Source organism: Callospermophilus lateralis, chromosome 2 (genome assembly GCF_048772815.1).
Source record: "Callospermophilus lateralis isolate mCalLat2 chromosome 2, mCalLat2.hap1, whole genome shotgun sequence".
Lineage (NCBI taxonomy): Eukaryota > Metazoa > Chordata > Mammalia > Rodentia > Sciuridae > Callospermophilus > Callospermophilus lateralis.
In genome coordinates this window covers 71,517,503-71,543,640 of record NC_135306.1, presented here as the reverse complement: position 1 = coordinate 71,543,640, position 26,138 = coordinate 71,517,503, and the positions used below count along the sequence as shown (strand labels likewise).

The 26,138-nt window shown below is 35.3% G+C and overlaps 1 protein-coding gene across 1 annotated transcript in view; it reads right to left on the bottom strand.

The window, feature by feature from the left end:
- Positions 1-26,138, bottom strand: part of Tmc1 (transmembrane channel like 1) — a 161,402-nt gene that overhangs the window by 80,275 nt on the left and 54,989 nt on the right. The window contains exon 5 of the mRNA XM_076841505.2: positions 22,965-23,093. Within this exon, the coding sequence (XP_076697620.1) occupies positions 22,965-23,093 (129 nt within the window). The remainder of the gene's footprint in view (positions 1-22,964; positions 23,094-26,138) is intronic.

The following is a 26,138-nucleotide window of genomic DNA, read 5'->3' as shown; positions in this document are numbered from 1 at the left end:
TCAGCGACTCAGTGAGAGAAAATGCCTTGACATTATTTTCAAGGCTGACCTTTGCAATGAGCTGGCATAGCTTCAGAATAGAGCAAACTAGTCTCATCCAATCCTGTCCTCCCTAATAATAGATTTCTTAACCAGAATAAAACATCTTTCATTGCACAATTGGAAACAAAGTACAAAAACAAAACACATAATATGGAGATAAATACAGACAATATATAATTACACTAATGTGCTTGTGACCACATGCAAGGAAAAAAAAGTCTTAGAAAATAAAAAAGCAAAAAAAAAAAAAAAAAAAAAAAAAAGTCTTTGTGTTTTTCCTATTGTGAATCCATTTCCCCCCAATTTGTATTCATCTGGATAACTTAAAGGAACTTCACTACATGGCTAAAATGAAATAGGCTTTTGTGGATAGACTTTGAATATCCATTGGCCCTAAAACATCCAAATGTCTGACTGAAAAATGCATGTCATCCCCTTGAATTGCATTCAACAAAAGCTGCCTGCCAAGACTGTAATCTGGTCTCCAGGTCTCAGAGCTCAAACAAGCCCTGGTACAATATGCACAGCTCTCTGAGCTGTAACCCCAGACCCAGGCATAAATAATTGAGTGAGGTCTATTTAATGACAATAATACCTGGCCTCATAATTCATTTATCAACCCCTTGTGTTGGTAATTAGAATAATAAGGTTTCATGGGCTTTCAAGAATGCTTTCACAGTTAGTTAAAGGAGTACACTTTGGCCTAACTTACAAAATAGATAATTTACCCATAACACATGATACAACCCTGATTACACAGAAGAGTTAGGACATGCTATGCTGCTTTTGACACGTTCTCATCCCAGGAAACATGCTCCCCTTTTGAGTTGGGTTAAGCTGACTTTTCTTCCTCTTGTTTTCAGTTTGATAGAACCATGGAGCAAACCAATTTATTGCTCAAGTAATTGAAAGATATTTCAAAACTGGTGTCTAGTAAAACTGTAATCAAACTTGTACTTATGAACACTTCTCAGTAAAGAGATCAGAAGAATGAAAGAGTGTTTTTCTAGTAAACACTGCCATTTAAAAAATTAACCAACGTCCAAAGAACATCGACTTTCCTTGAAATATTTCTGAGTTTCTGAGTAATTAAAAGAGAGTCAAAAAGCCAAGAAGCTTTTTAATGTACAGATTACATTAAGATTAAAGGTAAGAACCACAGGCCTCTTAGATAAATATAACTCCATAATCAGACTAGAAATAAGTATTTAAAATCATCCCAGTACTGGAAGCAATAATTCAAAACAAGTGGTATTTTAAAGGGGATACTGGTAGCAGAAGTCCTAATGATTTAGATGCTTAGTTATTTCATCTATAAAATGAAGATGGTAACGTAGCTACTTTAAAGAAATAAAATACGCACTGGGTTTATGGCAAATCACAAGAGCACTATAAATAGTAACTATTATTAGCAGCAATTGAACTAATAAGGCTAACTTTGTTCTAATTTACTAATATTTAATACAACATATGGAACAGAAGTGAATTTCAACACTTCCAATTGAATGATATAACCTCAGTGAGAAGACTGGATGGTAATCAAATTGTGGTTCCTGACTGCTTCCACCCTGGAATTACTTTGGGATCTTTTAACAGTTCAAAAATCTGTCTTTCCACCCCCAGATTACTTAAATCACAATATCAAGGAGAGCAGCATCAAAATATTTTCTTAAATTCTACCAGATGATTCCAAAATATAAGTCAGGGGGAAAATGTAGAACTAAGCCAAATTTTGTTTGCTATGACTACCAAATTTAAGAGCAGTTATTGAAAGGTTGGGCTAAAAATGCACTTTCCAAATGCAGTTGTTTTGACGTCCCCTGGGATTGGCAGTACTCTATATATTCTGATGTCTAATAATTTCTCTAAAGGATTATTTCCTGGCTGATCATCAGAAAACAAGAAATTAAGTAGCAGCAAAAAAAAAAAAAATGTGCATGTGCATTTCTATAACTTTCTAGTTTGTATCTCTGACTTATTTTCATTTACTTTCTTATAGATGCTACCATTTCATATCTGTCTCTGTGTCCCCCACTACACACACAATTTCACAGCATAATTTCCCCTCCCACATAATCTCTTACGCTTTTGTTTCTTTCAGTCCAAAAATAGGTTTATAACTTTTCCTTGAGTAATGGTCACATAGTATAATTCTGTTCTGTACACCATCCAAAAGGTAAACAGAACAGCAATGAATCCACCAATTACATATGGATGTGCATTTGTCTTCTCCTACCCTACGAATAGGAAGCCTAAATTCCCAGTGCACATGCATTGTCAGTGTGTTTGCCAAGATCTGCACAGTTTGTTGAGAGCACTGCAGTACTAAGGTATTGTCACTCAACCCAATAAAGAGCGTAGGCCCAAGGGAGCAGGCGGGCAGGCAGGCTAAGATGATTAGTCAGTCACATGATATGGTAAGACTTTTCTTGCGACAGCTTAACTGTTCAGTTTGTCTGCCAGCAATACATTAACGTGAAACATTTCTTTCTGATTATGGATAAATTTAAAAAGTATTCTGTGGGGCTGAGGTTGTAGCTTAGGAGCGCTTGTCTTGCATGTGCAAGGCCCTGAGTTTGATCCTCAGAACCACATAAAAATAAATAAAATAAAGTTATTGTGTCCAACTACAACTACAAAAAATAAATATTTTCTTAAAAACTATTCTGCTAGCTTAAAACCAAAAGTGATTGTGTTTGCTGAATAAAGTGGAAAACAACTTATAGAAAGTTTTTAGTGAGTGATTTATTTTTTTATTTCACATAGTGGTCACACCCCACTTTTTGCAAAAAAAAAAAAAAAAAAAGCCATAAAATCTGTGATGATTATGCAGTGAAATACATTGCATTTTAGACTACTACTAAGGCCTCTAAAATATTATCGTCAACAAACATTAGAGTGACCTGTGTACAAAGGGTTCTTAGGGCAATTTTTTTCTTAAGCTCTGATGACATTCATGTTAAAGTCATGTGTTGGTATTGATGAATAACTAAAGCAAAGCTTGGGCAGATCAAATTTATATTAAATTCAAAGTTATTACCTACAGAAATACTTCAGACCTGGGATGACTTCTTTGCTTCCAGGGCCCTAAAACAATGCTAATTTTCACAACTGGCTTAAATGTCAACTAAAAACTCAAACACATATTAGTCATTCCCCGAAGGTCAGTCAAGCATCTCAGGGCAATTTTAGATGAATCAAGGGAGAAAAAAACAGCTAGGCTTTAGCAATTCAGTATATTTTTTCAAAAGCATACTAGATCCTCTTTCTACCTGCTGATTAAGTTTTTTTCCTAATTCTATTCTCTGCCTGGTTGATTTAAAATTCAATTTATACTTTAAAAACTTTTTTGTATTGTAGTAGCAGAAGAGAGAAGACCATACAGATTTCCCCTGGAGCCAAAAGCTTGTGCTGAGTTTTAAATACCAGTCGCAGCTCAAACTGGCTTTCCTCCACAGAATTTCCTCAGAAATTTTAAGGCTGTACTATTATCAGCAGAGTTGACTGAAGGACAGCAGAATATAACACCCCAAAATATGTCACCTAAGTATTACATGATATATTATGCAAAAACATGTCCAAAATGTGCCCAAAATATGGCATACCAGTTATTTTGAGCTGAAGGTAATTAGAAGAAGATATAAGAGAAAAGTTCTCTGCATTCCTATTTGCCTTAAAGCAAAACATACATTTGTAAAGACATTCCTCCTCCTCTCTCTAGCAGGAAAGACACTCTTATTACCCCAGGAAGAGCACTAGAGCAACCTGCTCAACAAACTTTACTAACTAGTTCTTGTCTTCCATCAGTTCCCCAATATATTCACCTCTCCACAATTTGACACCCTAGAAAGTCCTTCCACTTTGTCTTGTCACTGCTCTGAAAAGGTTCTGTTCTTTTGTGAGAAGCTATGCGAGCCCAAGTTCTAACCACTCCCTTGAGTTACTCATCTCCGCGTGGTCCTGTGTGTGAGCGTGATACCCTTGGCAATAAACAGTTTTGTTCTCATTAGTCTTTGTTAGTCTAACTTACAGGGCCCAAGCCAATGAACCTAAGACAAGGGAAAACAAGGGTTTTTTCCACCCCTACACTTTATACAATCAGATTACTGAAATGAATTCTTTCTCATTACGAGAAGTTATATAATGGTAACTTTATAAATGTCTCACTGAATGTTCTAACTAAGTTCTATGGCAACAATTTTATGATTTTTTTTTTTTTGGTCTGTGTTTTAATGAGTCAATTGAGCGTGTGATTAACAACACTACTATCTGAAGATAGGGGTATATGTGGGCTGTAGAGGAGGGGTCATATGCAAAGGCATCCAGGAATTCTCCAGTCTAATATTACTGCTTTGGTGTTTGAGTATAAATGAAATTTGAAAAGAATGTGACCTTAAAGCCACAAATGAATCTTCAAATCAGAAGCCCTAGACTAAGAAGACAAGCTCAATCTAAGGCCTTACTTTATCATCAAAGATTTCCAAAATGATAGTGTTTCTTCTCCCATTATAGTGAGAAAATTATTCTTAGAAGTAGGTAGACATGGCACTGAACAAGTAGATTGTTGTATATAAGTATAAGGAAGACTGTTAGGTTTGGATATAAGGTGTCTACCAAAAGCTCCTATGTTAATGCAGGAATGTTCAAATCTGAAATGATTAGATTATGAGAGCTGTTACCTGATCAGGCCATTCCAGGTTGAATTTGCTAACTAGGTGGTAAATGCAGGTAGGTGGGGCATGACTGGAGGAGGTGGGTCACTGGGGGCGTGCCCTGGAAGGGTTCATCTGACCTGTCTGGAGGCCCCTTCCCCTCTCTCTCTCCCTGCTTTCCAGTTGTCATGAGCTGCTGGGTAGCTTTCCTCTACATTGCCCTTCTGCCATGATATTCTGCTTTACTCAGGCCCAAGGAATGGACTCAGCCAACCATGGACTGAAACCATGAGCCAAAATAAACTTTTCCTCATGTGACTTGTTCTTGTTGGGTATTTTGGTCACAGCAACAAAAAGCTGACTAACACCTAAAATTCTAGCTCATATGTAAATTTATTTTATTTCTATCATTCTTTTATTCTTCCTTTTACTTAACAACTTTTTCCAAATCTTTACTATTTTATGTTCTTAGCAATATATTAAATATCTGAAAGAAATAAAAGAGACAGCTACATGTTCCTTTCTGCAGCCTAAGCTGTACTTAGAATGAGATATAGGATCACAAAATAGTTATATAACAGCACAAGACAGGCTTAAAGCGAAGAGAGAGGGAAATGGAAACTTGAGGGTTGTGGAAGACATTGCAGATGATGTTGGTTAGAAAGGAATGAAACTGGACTTTATGGGGCTGGTAGGATTGGGGTAGGCAGAGAAAGGCATGCCAGGCATTGGTTTGCAGGAATTTCTCTAACAGAGGACATATTTCCACCATGAGTCACACATACTGTATCTTAGATATACTAGCGTGCAACTTTTTGCAAGACCATGTACATGGCTTGGTAGGCAGAATGTGCAATTTTGCTTGGCTCATATGCATTCTAATCAAACATGTCCTAATGAATTCTGAACACTGAAGCAGAATTCTCAGGGTGTTGCCTCTTAAGTGAGAAAAACTATTCTGCTTTTAAAATTTGGTAAAATGCTCCTCACAATACTTGTGTGTTCATATCTATACCTTTTAAGCATTTCTAAGTATTTTGATTTTTTTTTCAAAATGTACAGTAATACTTAGGAGTACTAATTCTGAATTGTTGCAACAGAAAGCCTTCGTTTTCTTTTGGTTTTGTGTGTTTTTCTTTTGATGCATGAGTGGGCAAGAAATTTAAAATAATTTCAAACCATGGTGGTTCAGTCAGCCCTGCAAATAGTCAGGACAACCTGGTAAATTTGATTGTTTGGCACATGACAAACTTAGATCTGGAGGACTGTCCTAAGCACTTGGGAAACAAAACTTAGGTAAGGTTGCCCACAGAGCACACTATGTCCCTATGTGAACTAGTTATTCTGCTGAATTGACTTGGAACCTTAATATTTCTCAGTGTCCTTCAAAAGCCTGCCTTCTGGCTGATCCTGACCCCTCTGATCAAGTACTGGTCAAGAAATACAATAACAGCATATGCATTAAATATAAAAGTTAATTCATCCAAGAGTCATGTATCTTTATATAGTTATCTGAATGCCTCATTTTAGAGACATTATATTGAAAATATACAAATATTTCTCTCTTTTACTCTTATCAATATATTTTATGATATTCTAATATAATGTTCTCCAAACATTTATTTTTAGTATTACATTTTAATAAAGCCTAGCTGTTATTATCCTATAGCAATAATCTTATTTAAGTTCCCCCAAATTGAGTGAGAAGAACTATTCTGCTTTTAAAGTTTGGTAAAATGCTCCTCACAATACTTGTGTGTTCATATGTATACCTTTTAAACATTTCTAAGTATTATAAATTTTTTTCAAAATGTACAGTAATATCCCTTGCTATTCTGTTATCATGTATTCTCCAAAATGCCTTGGCACTAGATAAAACAAAGGGTTATCTTTATAATAAGCTCCTTACCTAAGATTTGGAGAACATTTTCTCATCACAGCAAGGACACGCTTCTCTTAATTCTTATTTTGTGCTTATCACGTGCATATTTGTTAGGGTCTGTAAACAAGTCAGGATGGTGCCTGGCATTTTGCCAGAGGGAGTGGTTTGTGAAGTAATGCCAGCAAGCCATTAAGTGTGGAGATTCCTTATTGGTAGACTGCTGTACCTAGTTTATGTTAATTAAGATAAGCTGTATGTAATGTATATATACCCCTCCTGTCCTACAATAAACGGCTCCTACTCCTGCTGTATCAATCTACACAAGTTGCTCATCACCCCCCGTCTATTTTGCCCAGCCAGCCAGGCTGCGGCACATATTAGTGTATTATTATGTCAAGTATATTTAAAACCATTCCTAGATTATTTTAAGTGATAACCATCTTTCAAAAACAACATATTTATAGGTAATTTGGTAAATATTATGAAAATTATCTATTACTGATATATATCTAAAATTAGAGTGCAAGTTTGATAAATTGCTATTTCTCAAAAATTATTGGGTGGTAGGATTTTGGCGAGATAAGAAAACTGATTTGGTGAGTCTTACCATATGTAATATAATAATGGGATCACTGCAAGAAATAGTGTATGACAAAGTGCAATTACGATGATGATAGTGGACAGGGGGTGGAGCTTGGTGGCACAAATGTGTTTAGAATATAAGGGCCTTGGGTTTAATCCCCCTTACCAAAAAACAATAAAATAATAATAATAAAAATGAGATAGTAGCCACATCTCTCTGAAAGAAAATTTAGAACTTTCTTATGTTTAGTATTTATTATTATACTATTGTACATTTTAAAAACTCCCTGTTTTTTGATTTTTGGATAAGTGAATGTTTATGGCAGTTAGTAAATAAACTTGATTGCCAATAATATTGGAAAACATCATTAAATAATAGCATGTTTTAGACTCATTTTTCTAATTCATTATTATCCTTCCACACCCATTTAGCAGAACTTCAGGCTGACTTAACTAGGCCATGTACTTGAGATTTTGATGCTGGTATAAGAGCAAACCTTCACAACTTTCTAGAGCAAACAGGAACAGTTATTCTGTGGGCCATCTGCAAAGTCTGCCAAACCAAGCTGAACACAAGAACATCTTCAGATAAATGTGGTAAAATGGCATAGCAGAACTAAAATGATTAAATCATGAAAAATAAAGGAGGAGAATCCTCAATCAATATATATTTCATAGATGACTTCCTTAACAATTGAAAAAGTTTCCAAAATGTGCAAGTACCAAGGAAAAAGCAATAATTTTTGCACTGATTCCTTTTAGTATTAAGGAGGAATTTTAAAATATTTAAAATCATTAATAATATTAACCACAATAGGCAGGAGCTCAGGCCCAGACCAGATCTGCCCACATTAACCTGTGCAAGACCAGGCCCACAGTAGGCCCGGATCCATCCCTCTATCAGCAAACACACTGGATCTCAGGTTCTGGCATAGGACTGCCTCTTCCAACCTGCATGGGACCCAGGCCCAGGGTAGGTCAGAGTTTGTGTACCACCCCCACCCCCCACCCCCGAACCTGGGAGCCTAAGCCTAACTATCTTTCACTTTGGGACAGTGCACACATCACCATAACCTTCCCCACGCAGTAGCCCCTACCTTTTGACAACAGACAGGGCTTAGAAGCAGCTGCTTCTCAGAGTGGGCATCCTAAAGACAGTATAAGGCTCATACTTTTAGCCCCATCTCTGTAAAACATTGCATTCATCTTGGGTACCTCTACTATTATCTCAAGTTACCTCAGCTATTGCTGTCACCATCTTTAGTTGCAATAGCATACATTGAAGTATACCAGCAAGGTCTGGAAGCCCAATATCAAGGTGAGGTACAGACAATCTGCATGAGTACTACAAGAATATAGGGTAGAAACTGTAATATCTCAGATCCACACTGCAAGAAAGAAAGACACATAGACAACATGCAAAAACAAGGGAGGAAAGTGCCCCAAACAAACCAGAACACTATAATAACAGAACCTATGGACAGTGAAGTTGATGAAATGTTAGAGAAAGAGTTCAGAAAGTTCATAATTAAAATAATCTGTGAATTAAATAATGACCCAAATGAGCAAATACCGGCAAAGAAAAAGATCATTCCAACAAAGAAATAAGAGAGCAAATACAGGTAGCAAATGATTACTTCAAGAAAGAAATAGAGACTCTGAAAAATAAGCCAATCAAAAATCCTTGAAATGAAGTAAACAATAAACCAAATAAAAAACTTAATAAAAAGCATCATCACCAACAGACTAGATAACTTGGAAGAAAGAATGTCAGATAATGAAGACAAAGTATACAATCTGGAAAATAAAGTTGACCACATAGTGAAGATGGTAAGAAACCATGAACAGAATATCCATGAATTATGGGACAGCATCAAAAGACCAAATCTAAGAGTTATTGGGATAGAAGAAGGCACAGACTTTCAAACCAAAGAAATGCACAACCTCTTTAATGAGATAATATCAGAAAATTTCCCATGCATCCAGAATGAATTGGAAAAAACAAATACAAGAGGCTTACAGGACACCAAATGTACAAAATTAAAACAGATCTATACCAAGCCACATTTTAATGAAAATGCCTAGCATACAGAATAAGGATAGAGTCTTAAAAGCCTCAAGAGAGATGAATCAGATCATATATAGGGGGAAACCAGTTTGTATCTCAGCAGATTTTTCAACTCAGACCATTAAAGCTAGGAGACTATGGAAAAACATATCAAGCTTTGAAAGAAAATGGATGCCAACCAAGAATCCTATATCCACCAAAACTAAGTTTTAGATTTGATGATGAAATAAGAACCTTCCATGATAAACAAAAGTGAAAAGAATTTACAACTAGAAAGCCTGGACTACAGAACATACTCAGCAAATTCCAAGAAGAGGAAATGAAAAACAATGATGAAAATCAGCAGAGGGAGGGATTATGCTAAAGGAAAAACTAATCAGAGAATAAACCAAGTCAAGTAAAATACCAAAAATAAACAAAAATGGCTGGGAATACAAATCATGTCTCAATAATAACCCTGAATGTTAATGGATGGCCTAAACTCACCAATCAAAAAACACAGACTAGCAGATTGGATTCCCCCCTCCCCAAAAAAAAGACCCAACAATATGCTGCCTCCATGAGACTCACCTCATAGGAAAAGACATCCACAGACTGAAGGTGAAGAGTTGAGAAAAATCATACCACTCACATGGACTGTGGAAGCAAGCAGGGGTTTCCATCCTCATATCAAATAAAGTAGACTTCAAGCTAAAGTTAACCAAAAGAGATAAAGAAGGACACTACATACTGCTCAAGGGAACCATACACCAACAAGACTTAACAATTATAAATATATATGTGACAAACAATGGAGCATTTACATTCATCAAACAAACTTTTCTCAAATTCCAGGGTCAAAAAGACAACAACATAATAATTTTGGGTGACTTTAACACACCTCTTTCACCACTGGATAGATATTCCAAACAAAAGCTGAACAAAGAAACTATAGAACTCAATAATATAATCAATAACTTAGATTTAACTGACATATACAATATTTCATCCTTCAACAAGTGAATAGACTTTCTTCTCAGCAGCAAATGGATTCTTCTCTAAAATAGACCATATATTATGCCACAAAGCAACTTTTAGCAAATACAAGAAAGTAGAGATGTTACCCTTTCTTCTATCAGATTATAATGGAATGAAATTAGAAATCAATCTTAAAATAAGAAATAAAAGCTACTCCAACACCTGGAGACTAAATAGTATGCTACTGAATGAACAATGGGTTGCAGAAGACATCAAGAATGAAATTAAAAACTTTTTAGAGATGAATGAGAACACATACAACATATTGAAATCTCTGGGACACTATGAAGGCAATTCTAAGAGGAAAGTTCATTGCATGGAGTTTATTCCTTAGAAGAAGAAAAAGTCAACAAATAAATGACTTAACATACATCTCAAAGCCCTAGAAAAAGAAGAACAAATCTACACCAAAAGCAGAAGACAGGAAATAATTAAAATCAGATCTAAAATCAATGAAATTGAAACAAAAAAAAACAATTAAAAATAATTGACAAAACAAAAAGTTGGCTCTTTGAAAAAATAAATAAAATTGACAGACCCTTAGCCATGCTGATGAAGAGAAAGAAAGAGAAAACTCAAATTACTAACCTACATGATAAAAAAGGAAATATCACAACAGAAACTACAGAAATACAGAATATAATTAGAAATTATTTTGAAAACTTGTACTCCAATAAAATAGAAAATATTGAAGGCATCGACAAATTTCTAGAGTCATATAATTTTCCCAAATTGAATCAGAATGATATGTACAATTTAAACAGATCAATTTTAAGCAACTAAATAGAAGATGCCATCAGAAGCCCACCAAACAAGAAAAGCCCAGGACCAGATGGATACACAGCCAAGTTCTACAAGATCTTCAAAGAAGAACTAATACCAATACTCTCCAATTTACTTCAGGAAATAGAAAAAGAGGGAGTACTTCCAAACTCATTCTGTAAGTCTAATATCACCCTGATTCCAAAACCAGGCAAAGACACATTAAAAAAAAAAAAAAAAAAACAACTTCAGACCAATATCTCTAATGAACATAGATGTAAAAATTCTCAATAAAATTCTGGCAAACCAAATACAAAAATGTATCAAAAAGATAGTACACCAGGATCAAATGGGGTTCATTGCAGGGATGCAAGGTTGATTCAACATACGGAAATCAAGAAATGTAATTCATCACATCAATAAACTTAAAGATAAGAATTATATGATCATCTCAATAGATGCAGAAAAAGCATTTGACAAAATGCAGCACCCATTCATGTTCAAAACACTAGAAAAACTAGGGATAACAGGTACATATCACAACATCATAAAGGCTATCTATGTTAAGCCCCAGGCCAACATCATTCTAAATGAAGAAAAATTGAAAGCATTCCCTCTAAAAGCTAGAAAAAGATAAGGATGCCCTCTTTTAGCACTTCTATTTAACATAGTTCTTAAAACACTGGCTAGAGCAATTAGACAGATGAAAGAAATTAAAGGGATACTGATAGGTAAAGAAGAACTCAAATTAGAACTATTTGCTGACAACATGATTCTATACCTAGAAGACCCCAAAAAAAATCCACCAGAAAACTTCTAGAACTGGTACATGAGTTCAGCAACATAGCAGGATACAAAATCAACACCCATTAATCAAAGGCATTTCTGTATTTCAGTGACAAATCCTCTAAAATGGAAATGAGGAAAACGACCTCATTTACAATAGCATCAAAAATAAAATAAAATACTTAAGAATCAACTTAACAAAAGAGGTGAAAGACCTCTACAACAAAAACTTCAGAACACTAAAGAAAGAAATTAAAGAAGACATTAGAAGATGGAAATATTTACCTTGTTCTTGGATAAGCCGAATTAATATTGTAAAAATGATCATACTACCAAAAGCACTATATAGATTTAATGTAATTTCAATCAAAAATCCCAATGACATTCCTCATAGAAATAGAAAAACCAATCTGAAATTCATCTGGAAAAATAAGAACTCAGAATAGCTAAAGCAATCCTTAACAAGAAGAGTAAAGCAGGTGGCATCACTATACCAGACCTTAAACTATACTACAGAGCGATAATAACAAAAACAGTATGGTGTTGGCACCAAAATAGACTTGTAGACCAATAATACAGAATAGAGGACACAGAAACTAACCCACATAATTTCAGTTGTCTTATATTTGACAAAGGTGCCAAAACATAACGGGAAAAAAGATAGCCTCTTCAACAAATGGTGCTGGGAAAGCTGGAAATCCATATGCAACAAAATGAAATTAAACCCCTATCTCTCACCATGCACAAAACTCAATTCAAAATGGGTCAAGGACCTAGGAATTAGACCAGAGACACTGTCCATTAGAAGAAAAAGTAGGCCTAAATCTCCATCATGTCAGATTAGGCCCCAACTTCCTTAATAAGACTCCTATAGTGCAAGAATTAATATTAAGAATACAACAGTTACTATTATGGTATTATGTAAAAATGTGGATGTGTAACCGATGTGATTCTGCAATCTTTGTAATGTTTTGAATAACCAATTAAAAAAAAAAGAATCAATAAATGAGATGTATTCAAACTAAAAATCTTCTCAGCAAAAGAAACAATCAGTGATGTGAATAGAAAGCCTACTAATTGGGAACAAATTATTATCACATGCATATCAGATAGAGCACTAATCTCTAGAATATATAAAGATCTCAGAAATCTTAACACCAAAAAACCAAATAACCCAGTCAATAAATGGTTCAAGGAACTGAACAGACACTTCTCAAAAGAAGATATACAATCAATCAATAAATATATGAAAAAATGTTCAACATCTCTATCAATTAGAGAAATGCACATCAAAACTCTTCTAAAATTTCATCTCACTCCAGTCAGAATGGCAGCTATTAAGAATACAAACAACAATAAGTGTTAGCGAGGATGTGGGGAAACAAGGCTCACTCATACATTGCTGGTGGGACTGAAAATTGGTGCAGCCAATATGGAAAGCAGTATGAAGATTCCTTGGAAAACTGGAGATGAAACCACCATTTGACCCAGCTATACCTCTCCTCAGTCTATACCCAAAGGACTTAAAAACCGCATACTACAGGGACACAGCCACATCAATGTTTATAGCAACACAATTAACAAGAGATAAACTGTGGAATTAACCTATATGCCCTTCAGTAGATGAATAGATAAAGAAAATGTGGTGTATATACACAATGGAATATTATTCAGCATTAAAAGAGAATAAAATCATGGCATTTACAGGTAAATGGATGGAGCTGGAGAATATAATGCTAAGTGAAATTAGCCAATCTCCAAAAAAAAAAACAAATGCCAAATGATTTCTCTGATTTAAGGAAGCTGATTCATAATATGCTGCGTTTGGTGGGGAGGAGACGGGAGGATTAAACGAACTCTAGATAGGGCAAAGGGGGAAAGGGGAGGGAGGGGTGGGGAGGGAGCATAGGGGTAGGAAAGAAGGTGAGATGTGATGGTCATCATTACCCTAAGTACATGTGTGAAGACACGAAGGCTGTGACTCTACTTTGTGTATAATGAGAGAGATGAAAAATTGTGCTCTATGTGTGTAATATAAATTTTAATGCATTCTGTTGTCACATAACAAATTAAAATTTTAAAAAAATTTGAATCCCCAAAACTTGCTTTACAATAGGGAAAAATACTAATATTGTTATTGTCCCTTGGGCCTCATCCTAGTATGCATATACTGCCTACTTGCAGCATCTTCATGTGGCTGAGTGACAGATATCTCACGTCCATGTTCTTATAAGGCTACCTTCATGACTTCATTTAAAGGTACAGGGAATAAATTCAAACAATATCCCACTGGGAATTAGGGCTACAACATATCAAAATTCAGGGGCAGGGACAAATATATTCTCTCTATATATTACTCTTTTTTGAGGACAGTTTAATAACTCCAAATTGTTTTATTTATTTGTAAAATATTTATTATAATCTTAAATTTGAAGATAAACCTATTAAGTGTTTCTCTTTCAGTGTATATAAAATGGATCTTTAGGTGTTTCACAAAAGAACTGGGAACTGTTTCTCACATACAAGTCTTCCTGTAGTGGACAGTATGTACTGAATATTCAAGAAAGACTTTTTCAAATATTCATAAATAATGCTTCTGCTGTTTCATCTGTTCATGGTTAAGATAATTTTAAAAGCTAAAATAAATATGTAAGCTGAATAAAACAAGGCAGATCAAAAAGAATTAACCACAATAATTTGCTAAATATTCACAGCAATATAGCATGTATGCAAAGGCTGAATCTTGTGACAGACAATCTCCTGGGACATTGTTTTTGCTTAATAGAAGTATGTAACATGAAGATTGGTTATTAACTGAAAAGACTCATTCCAATGTAATGAGAATAATGAGTCAGATTATTGTGACAGATGAGCTCTAACATGAGTGTTAAGCGATTGTTGACCTCAACCAAGAATTGATTTATCTTGGATAAAATGTTCTCCTATTTAAGGTGAATTTAAAAAAAAAAAAGTAGAGGAAGAGGAGGAGACACACACACAAAAAAGACAAACTCTATGGATGCTAAAAATTTGGGAGAAATTTTTAGAATATAAAATGAAAAATATTTTGCCAGGTATTAAGATTAAAAAAATAGAAGTCACTAATACACTTTCAACCTTTATATGGAATCCTGAAGTTACAGAATAATATTTGTCTTTCTTATAGGCAGCTGTAATTCGAGCATTTTATTGTTGATTACAGACTAAATAACAAGCAATTCTTACGTTAGTCCCTACTCTCAGTTGTTCCTGATTAGTTTCCTTTAGCATAAACTTGGTTTATCAAAGGACACATATCCCAAAGGGATACTGGAGCTGATTCACACTGGCTCTCAAAACTCACTGATCATTAAACTTTCAGGAATTTCTTAAACTACTATTAAACTGCTGGTGGTTTGAAATTGTTCATAATGGAAGGATTTACACCATAGAAATTGGCAAATACTATAAATCAGGGCATTTGAACTAGGACATTCCTTGTCCTTTATTCACTTAGTCATCCAGGGCCTTTAAACATTCCATTCATGTTCATGGTTCTCATGCCCTGCAAGTTAGTGTCCAGCAACAACAACAACGAAAGTCTCCATTAACGTTATCATCCCCACACAGGAAACATTAGTGCTTAGGATACATGGGATGCTATGTTAGGTTTTGAGAAAATTAAGAACAATAACATACCTTTCACGTTCTGAGAAGCTCAAAATCTCTTCTGAAAGGAAGATTTGTAATTCAAAATATGTAATAAAATGCAGCAAACAAGAAAATCAAATGAATAATAGAGTCTTTTTGAGTCTTATTTCTACAGGAATTAGCAGAGAAAGGAGCTCTAAGGGCAGTTGAGGGCTCTAAAGCCTGCAAGAAGCACAAGATATCAAAAAGTGAAGAGGAGACTGGAAAGAAGACCTAAAATATACCTACCATGTCTAGAGAACATTAAGACTATTTGATTGGGAAATGTGGTTAAAATGAGTAATGTGGCACAATACAAAAAATAGGAAGTTTTGGATATGTAATTACCTGGATTTTAATCCTCAGTTAAACAGTTTTGGCTGTGTGCGGCCACTTTATCTGTCAATCTCAGTTTTCTTGTCTTTAAAATGGGGATTATTTTCTATTTTACATGTTCTTATAAGGAATAAAGAAGTTAATGTGTGAACATCTATTAGTATAAGATCTGATACACAGTAGACACAACACACACACACACACACACACAAGGAGATGATTCTATCTCCAAGACCTTCTGGTCACCATCATCAATAACTGAGAAGTCAATTTAGAAAGGAAGCTAGAATTCAAGTTTAGATGAAACTCATAGGCAAGGTCAATTTCACGGGACTGTGACTTATGCTGTTGGGACCATACACTCAGAAGAGCCCTGTGCTCAATCTAAGTCTCTGCCATTGCCATCTTGAAATTGTTAATAATTGAAGTTTTAAATTATTTTTGAAAAGGAGATCCCACATTTACATTTTTCACTAGGTTCTGCAAATTATGCAGCTGTTCCTACACACAGGATGTGTTAAACATAGCTAATAAATAAATAGGTAGCATATGATATACAGATATAATTGATATATTTTGTACAGGTAAGTTGGTAACCTGCAACACATACCAAAGAAAGACAAAACACAAAATATGACTAATAAGAATATTATGATTAGAAAAGGATGGAAGGACAAAGTCATGATCCTGCCTCTTTGGGAATGAATACCTATCTTCACTAACCTCACCACTCAGTGGAGTCATTCTGTCTGGTTCTGTTCCTCTCACATGTGCCCTGTCCAAGAAATATAGATACAACCCATAGCACTATAACAGGTCAACTGACAAGCTATCATTATGGTCAGGTGTACTTGTCTTACGTCATTCCAATACAGCAAGTGCCTATCCTTTGCCCAGGTCATATTCATTCTGTCGGCCCCTCTGGAACCTCAGTCCTTTTAGCAGCACTATCAGCAGGATTGCAGTGACCGGACAAAATGACATTGCCAAACTCAGGATAGAGCACTGAGATTCTGTTGCTTATGGCCCAACTCTAAAGCCACTCTATCTGCATCCTGGTAATTGATCCCTTTCTTTCCTCTCATTTCTCACTGTGTTTTAAATGATCTTCATAAACCATGTGATTCTTAAGCATTTGTAATTTGTTCTTGAAGCTTTTTAGATCTCTGACTTCTGGGAGAGCTTGTCTGTTGATGCACCAGCAAATTGCATCACAGCAATTTTCCACCAGCCAAGTTCAAATCAAAGCTCCATCACTTGTTAGTTATCTGGCAATAAAGAGTTACTTATCCTCTCAGAGATTCAGTTTCCTTATATGTAAAGTCAGAATAACAATATCTTTCTTGAATTAGAATTGAGAGGAATAGAAGAATTGTGAAAGTAAAATAATAAGTAACATGCATTCAGTGATTACTATGTGCCAGACACTATTTTAAGTCCTCTATGTCTATTGACTGATTTAATCCTTTCAGTAACTCTATGGAGTAGTGCTATTTTTATCCTTACATAGAGTGAGGTCATTGAAGTTGAAGAAGCTAAGAAACATGCCCACAGCATACTGCTTAACACTGTGTATGAACTTATTAAGTAGTTGAAAAATTGAATGTTAATGTTACATTTTGATGAACAAAATTCAGATTCATTAATTGTCTACAGATTCTCCCTTCTTTCAGTGAAAAAAATAAGTAAATAAATCCCTGTATCCTAGATAATGTGATGTTCAAGAACTGAAGACCTACATTTCAGATGAGCTATTGTTTAAAAAAGAACTCAAAACCGTTGAAGTATATGTGTTAGCGTGTACTTATATTTAAAAGTCCTCTTGAGTGGAATCTTTTATTCCTTCCCTATGTCAAATGAAAGAAAGAACTTCGTGAACTAGCATATAAACCATGATTATTGCTCATGAAAATCTCATGTTCCAAGAAAGCTAGTGAGGAAGGGGTTAAGGATGGGAGCCGAGAAAATAGTTTCCCCAAAGTTCTCCCAGATGACCCCAGCAGAGGAAATCAACAGTGGTTTGTTCTCACTTTTCTAGAAATATATTAGTTCCCCCTACTAAAAAATAAAACAAAATTAGATTTAAAACAAAGAAAATACTACGGGATGAACAGAGACAGAATAAGGAGGAATGTTACCTTAATGGCTCACTGACAGTTTCAAGCACCTGTTAAGTGTAAGTGAAGTCCTAAGGGTAAGTTTCTTGGCTTTACTGGGCGTCTCATTAATAAATCACCAGGCATGGTCAGCCAACGGACAACTCCCAGAAACACTGAGTCAGGGTGCTCCAAGAAATTAAAACAGTCTATATATGTATAAGAGCCAATTTCATGAAAAAGCATAGTTGGAGTACTATACCTTAATCTATGGACCCATGAAATGTCAGAACTAACTTCTTCCTAAAATCAACATTTCAAAATATCCAACTCAGTGTTGTTTTTCAGTTGCCATAGAAGTACTCCTTTTTAAAATAAATGTTTTATATGGAAGTATTATGGTTTAGATGTGAGGTGTCCCAGCAAAGCTCACATGTGAGAAAATGCAAGAAGCTTCAGGGAAGAGATGACTGGGTTATGAGATCCTTAACCCAATCAGTGGATTAATCACTTGATGGGATTTATTGAGTGGTAACTGAAGGCAGGTGAGGTGGGGGTGGCTTGGGGGTATATATTTGTATCTGGTAAGTGGAGATCTGCTTTCTGATTATCATATGAGCTGCTTCCCCTTACCACACTCTTTCACCATGATGTTCTGCATCTCTTTAAGCCCTGAAGAATGGAGCCTACTGTCTATGGACTAAGACCTCTGAACTTCCTCCTCTACAATTGTTCTTTCAGTCATAGCAGCAAAAAAGCTGACTGAAACAGAGTATCTTTTATAGAAGATATACAAGTCTGTTGTGGTGGAAATTGCCATATGGCCAAGTGGTCCTCCCTCATAACTATGCCCTCCTTGCCCTGAACGGATCCCACCAAACCACCTGACCATTGAGGACAACAGGTTGAAAATTATAGGCCACAATCTAAACTCTTCACTTTATAAACAAACAAACTGGAGTTCAAAAGGTGAAGTCGGAAGTAGCTCTGAAATCACAATCAATTCTCTTCATTTTCAGGACTAAACCTATTCTACTGTAACAAAATCAGGTGGTTGTTTATTTAGGTTTAGTCATAAGGGCTTTTAATTTACTATGCATAATGTTCTAATATAGTTAAAGGTTTTAGGTTTCAGGAGAGTAATAAGTAGACCAGTGATTTTCCACCCAAGTGTTTTATTTTAGCTGTGGTGGTTGCCACCAAGTTAGAGCTGCCACATTTCACAGGTAGGAAAGATCTAGTTATTCCCTAAGCCTATGAACAACAACAACAACAAAAAAAAAAAGAATATACTTAATATTTTCATTGATGGATATGTTTAAGTGAAATAACTAATTTAAAAATTGAAATTGACATACAGGTAAGTGGAAGCAATACTACTATTTCCCTTTTCCCCACCACTGTCAACACACATCTGATTTGTTTAGTAAATTGCCCAAAGAACAGCAGAATGTTTTCTATTCTCAGCATGGAAGACAGTGGTTCTAAGTCCTTACCTTTTACAGTGACTTTTAGAATAAAAAATAAAAATACATATTTGGAACCAGCACAGCTGCCCGCCTCTACCCAGAGATTCTCATTTATGAGGTTTAAGGCTACATATATGTGTGGAACAGTGTGACTTATTACCTTGATCCCTGAGGTCATTCCTGTTTATAGTGGTAGCTGTTTATAGTGGTAGCTGTTCTTGAAAAATGTGGAAGCAATCCCTGAACCTCCCTTAGCATCCTCAGAATCACAGCTGAAGCTTCCCTGTAGCTTTATTCTATATACCTCCTTGAAACCCTGACCCTATTTAAAATCTATTTTAGAAGTTTCACAAGTGTTTCAGAGTCCAGAAGATAAGTTGTGGAACCCAGATACAAATCCAAACCTGTGATAAAAACCTCTGTTCCAATAATATTGAACCTGGTGTCTTAGACGTTATGGAATCAGCAGAATCAAACTGAAGGCTAATTCTGAGAATCATAATAATTCTTAGAAAAAACTCTCAGGGTAGATTTCTCTGAAAGAAACAAAGGGTGAAGGGAAAGCTAGCTGACACCCCTGTGCCTTAGCAACACTGGGAAAGAAGACCAACCCCTCACCCCACCCCATCTTCCCTCCAAATGCTACGAAATGACTGGAATCCATAGGGATTCCAATGCTCAAAACAGCATTCAAAAACACACAAATGAAGACAGGTCCAGCACTTTACACCAATAGCTTGATCACCAATAAGGCTGACACCAAGAGAATCAGGCTGGCTGTGAATATTAGCACCCCTTTGCTGAGCTGGGAAGCCACAAATTAGAAACCACTCCTGGCCATGAGGAAGCATCAGAAGACAGTGAGCCTTGCTGACAGGTGAGCAGCCTCAGTGGTTTTTTCTCTGGGCTTAAATGTGCACTTCCATTCTGCAAACCGACGACTTTGGCTTTGTTGTTGTGACTCATTGTCTTGGTAACATGCCTAGCTTGCTCCCCAGATACCCTCATGGAAGGCAACAAATTCAAATGCCTACAAGGTCCAGTCAACAGAATAAACAAGTGATGTGGACGCCTTGGGAACTCTGCAAACTGAAGAGTGAGTGAATGTCTTATTCATAGGGGGTAGTTCTTGCTTAGTCCCAGCTGTTGTAGTAATGTAGTAATGTGGGAACCAATCTGCCACTTGTTGATGAGAAACTGAACTTGTAAGTTTTTCAAATGTAAAATCTCCCACAATTAAAAGTTAGACTAAAAAAGTATGTGGGCCAAATACAAAACACCTACGTCATTGATTCAGCTGTTGACTTCCATTTTCAACCTCTATCCTAGTGCTAGAGTCTTGCGTTGTTCTTCTTTTCATGTCAATTTCTATTTCTCCACATTTTTAAAAACTCTTTAATTTCTGGACTCCAGCCCAGGACACCAGAACATGGAATCTGCCATAAGACTACCCTGGGGGTATGTTTTGGAAGATCTAAGAGGTCTGGCCCTGGATTCTGCCAAATTATCAAGATGTTCTTTCCTTCCTTTTGTTGGGATCTCAAAATCTGATAATTAATGCAGATTACTACTAACATGTCTCCATGCCCCCAAGTCTACCTGTGGCTAAGCCTGCTCCCACCCAGCCCTGTGAGACCCCAAACCTTCTCCATCTCTCCTGCCATACTGCAAGTAATAAGGTATCATTAAGTCTATTCTCAGAAGAAATAATAATTATAATTGGGTTTCCCAACCAGGTGCTGTGTTCTGGAACCATGCTAAATATTTCATGTGAATTACCCCCACTTTATGTTTCCTATAACCTTGCAAATGCAATTTCATAAGAAACCTGAGGTCAAAGGAACTATACATCTCATCCAGTTTGGCACATCCATTGAGTGGATGATCTGAGATTAAACTCAAGTTTGAAGCCTGTATCTACTCTACTGTCCTACATGGGAGATAAATACAGGAGAGTTGGGGATAGGTATCTCTACAAGGGGAGATACTCTTTGATGTTCTTCCTCAATTTTATGCTTTGAAACCGTACAATGTTATCACTTTACAACTTTATCACTTTGTATACATAGTTACCTGTGACTTTTGCATCATTACTATTTCAGAATATATTTGGGATTGTAGGGGGCATTAATATCTCCAAATATATTTTATGGGCCAGTATTGGTCTACCAAATTTCCATTTTGCCAAGTAAGGATGCTTATACACCTATAAATTAGCATCATTATTACTTCATTAAATGGAAATTATTTTAATGTACAAGGATACACACATGCATGTGCACACACACACACATACATGACTAGTATATCATGAAACAAAGACTGCTATTAATCACTGCCTTCAATCATGATGGATGTGTATGTGTGCACATGGAGTTCCCAGTCAATTGTGCGATGTTGCAAAAGTTTTCCAGGGAGCCTATTATTTGGAACTTAAAAAACCTTATTTCACAAAATAAAACAAAGCTATAATATTATGACTACAAATATTATTATGATTTGATACCAGAACATAATAGCAGAGGATAGATCTAGTATATCTTCAGGTTTGTTTCTGGTTTTTTTTTTTTTTTTTTTTTTTTGCTGTTTTGTATATGACATAACTGAGACTCCGGGAAGTTAAATGATTTCCTTAAATAACACACAAGTTTTCACAGAGCCAAGGACAGATGTGAATTTTGCTGATACCTACTTCAGTTCTTTTATATATCACCAGAGACAATAATAGTATACTATCATTTTAACAGCATTATTAGTGAAATAGACTAGGGAGAGTATAGTTTTGAAAATTAACCAAAAATGGTTTGTAGAAAAATGATAGAAATGGAAACATAGCTGCCAACATAAACACATTCTCTTCTGCACACCCATCTCCCCCAACTATCCAGGCCAGGAAATATAGTATGATTCTCAAGGGAGAATCTGCTCCCATCCCCCAGAAAGGTAGACTCCTTTGATTTTTGCATGTGAGAAGTTTATGAATCTGTGGGCTCTGAGTGTGTTTGCAACCATATCAGCAGTCAATTAAGACTGAAATTGGGTCACTGATGTGTTACCAGGGAATAGCTATTAGCATAACCCTTAATTGGAATCCTATTTACTGTTCTGTTGGCTTAGCATCCTCCCTCTGCTTTCATCAGAGCTGTAACATGAAAAGATCATTTGAGTCCAGGAACCTGCAGAGAAACAAGAGCACACAACTGCACACACTTGTAAAATTCAAATATATATTATCTCTTTCAGGAGATAGTAATCAATGTATTAAACTAAGAAAACTTCAAATTAAGGAATAAATGTAGCCACAGACATTAAAAGACTCTAAACAATGAATTTGCTTATAATTGTTCTAAATTTATAATTATTAGCCCAGTCTCTCTTATGATATGGGACATTTGTGTGTATGTATACATGTATATACATATGTATACAAACATATAATATATATAATGTGTGCATATATATCACATATGTATATATGACTATAAGTAATATATAAGTGTCATACATATATATAACACTATCTATAACATATAGGTAATAAAGAGGGATTTAGGAGATCAATAACAGGGCAAGTGTTTATACATATGAAAAGTAGCAACATACTTGAGAACTTCAATTTTCTTCTCCATCTTCCAAGGTTTGCATTTAACAGTCGCAATTATTTGTCTCTTTTCATCTAATTCTGCCTTCAGTCTTTCCAATTCCTCTGCATCAATTTCCTCTTCTTCTTCCCTATAAAGGAAAGAAAAAAAAAAACATAAGATAGGCTTTACTTGACTTTCACACTTACAAAGACTAATATCAGATGCTTAGCCTCCCCCCACCCCCCACTTTTTTTAACTCATCTGGAGACAGTGCTAAGACCCATAAGCATTACAACCCACATCTGAACACTGTCGCAGGTGACTGGGATTCTCATGACTTTAAACAATAGTGTTGACATGCTGATGTCCTGAGAGTAAATTCTTCTTTTACATCTAAAGCTTTGAGATGTCAGAAATAGAAAAATCGATGGAAAGGATAGTTCCTGATCTATAAGGATATTTCCCTCTCCTTTCTGTTCCCTATATACCTTTCCTCCCCAATTTTACATTCAAATTTTAAAATTTTATTTTTCAACAAAAATTTTAAAATTAGAGGTGGAGACGTATTTGAAATACCTTCGAATTTTTTAAGTTAACCCTGTCTCAAGAAAATAAGGGAAAAATTGAAATAGGGAAGAATAAAAATCTGTTTGTCAAAAGCAACCTAATCTGTTAATGAAACTCAAAACCTCAATTGATAAAATTCAACTTTTAAAATATATTTGGTGGAAGCAAATCCTTTGAAGACACTTTCAAAGAAATTTAGTTTCTCACCAAGCAAATGAAATGTTTCTTTTCTGTGTTCTTAGTGTTACAAAAACCTTAGAGGGTCCAGCAATTGAAGAAAAGAAAATCTAAACATGAGTGACATGATTTCCACTGGAGGAATATAATACTATATTGTAGAAATAAATTTTTTTGGCCATAGATTGTTTCAGTTATGAAGCTACTGTCTCAATGCCAACATAACCTTTTATATTTACTATTGTGATAATGGAGTTGGGACTGTAAATGACATTTTTGCTTTAGCACCTGGCTCAATTTTATACTCAGACAACAGGGGATACTAAGAAGTGACTCAGTCTTTTCCAGCTGCTTCTTGTGGCTTCCAAGACTGCTTCCTGTCTGCTCCCTGGGTAACACTTCCTCCTCCACCTCACTCCAGGAGCTGAGAGGGCTTTCCACAGCCGCAGGTGAGTCTAGTATGCCAGTCGTGCCAACTCTAGCAGAATCCACTTCACCACCTTTCCCACAGGCACCAGTCCTCTGAGCTTTGACCCTCTGCAGAGGTCTTCATCTCCTGGGGGTTGGCACCCTAGGTCCCTCACTATACTTCCAAATTTTCATTTCAGTCTTTCCATTGTTCTTTTTGCCCTTGACTGGCTGTTGCTTCCTGTAGTTGCTACCACCATACTCTAGTTCTCTTTTTGCCTTTTCAGTGGGCTAATTAAAAATTATTTTATTTATAACTCCTAACTCTTAAGTTCTCTGTTCAATTAGTTGTTGACATATCTCTCCTCGCTAGACTCAGATGGATAAAAAATTATAGATTATTCAGTGTTACTCAGAGGCATGCTTAGTTGTTCACGAAACTCATGATCAGACAGTGGGAATATGATAAATCTATTTTTAAATTATTAATCATAACACAGGAGGACATATCCATAGTTTTACCACTCACCCTAGAAAATGACTATGCAATCCTTTCTTTCTTTGCTACCAATCCATAGTTTTTAAATTATTCAATTTTTGTTTATAAAAACAAAAATTAGTATTAACCCTCTAAAATAATACCTCCTATTCATAATTTGTATTTTAAACAATTGAAATATTTTGGCTAGAATAGTAATTGTATTTCAAGAGAACAGTGGAAGTACATTCTACTAAGATCCAATGCTGGTTGCCATTGGGTTGTCTCTGTTTTAATTATTTGGTTCTTCTAAAATCCTACGGCACTACGTAACAAGCCTTAAAATATTTAATATTTTTTTTTACTACATCTGCATTCATAGTTCTTTGTATCTTCCTTGTTTGCCAATTAGAATCATATGTAGGCTGGTTTATCTTAGGAGGGAAAAATATGTTTTAATAAGAATAATTGAAATCATCATCGTATAGATGTATTTACATCAAAATTAAACAGATAAGTATTTTACTAAAAACAAATAAAACTAGAAAAAAGTAAAATTCCAAGAAACTATCAATAATGGAGTATATTAGAAAAGAAAAAGAGCTTTAACCTTAATAATTTTATTATTGATATTTTAAGCTCTTAGCTTGCTTACCTTTCCAAAATAGTTCATGATATTTGCATGTAAACACTTAAAACTTTATATTGCCAAGCCTCCAGTAAGAATCATATATAAAACAGCATCTTATTTAATTCAACATCATCAAAGAATAAGACAATAAGCTATTTAATATGTAGATTTACCACGGTGCCAAATCATATTTCTCTATATGCCGCTTTTCAGAACCATTTAATAGAAACCTTCTAACATTAATGTTTTATATGCTTAGCCTATCCAAATTCATATTCCTTTAAAAATCATAGGAAGTATCTTTAGTAGCCTCTCTTCTGATTATCCTTGTGAGAATGGTTTTTACTTCTCTAAGACTCCACACCACTTGTTTTATACTTCTTTGGCACATAAAATTATTTCAAAATAATTTGTGTTGAAGTGGCCTCTTCTTATTGCATTGTGAATTTATGGAGCTATAGAAATATTTATTGAATAAATGTATGTGTATAAAACTTTCTTGGATGACTTTGAGTTATCATCCTGAATCAAAGTGTGCTAAAATATAACAATGCCCTGAAAGATTAATATGTGTGGAAAGACATTTATTCCTGTTCTAAATGATCCCAGACAGGTATATTTTTAAAAAGTATTTGTTGTTAAGTGTTGATTGCTGTCAGGAGGAGCATGCTGTGCTTCAGGGTACTGTGGCTAAAAGATAAGTTACCTTCAAATATGCAAGTAATTAAAATATTACTCTCACCAGCATTATAGGAAAACTTCTTCTCTAGGAACCACTCAAAGAAAGGGCTAATCATATGAAGAAGATATAGCCTACATGTTTCATCTTCTAAAATATAGGGCTAATCTATGCAAGAAAGGCTCTCTATCTTAAGTTTGATTAAACAACATTTGTTAGGAAAAAGAAGACATAATATGCTAAATTTCTCTCT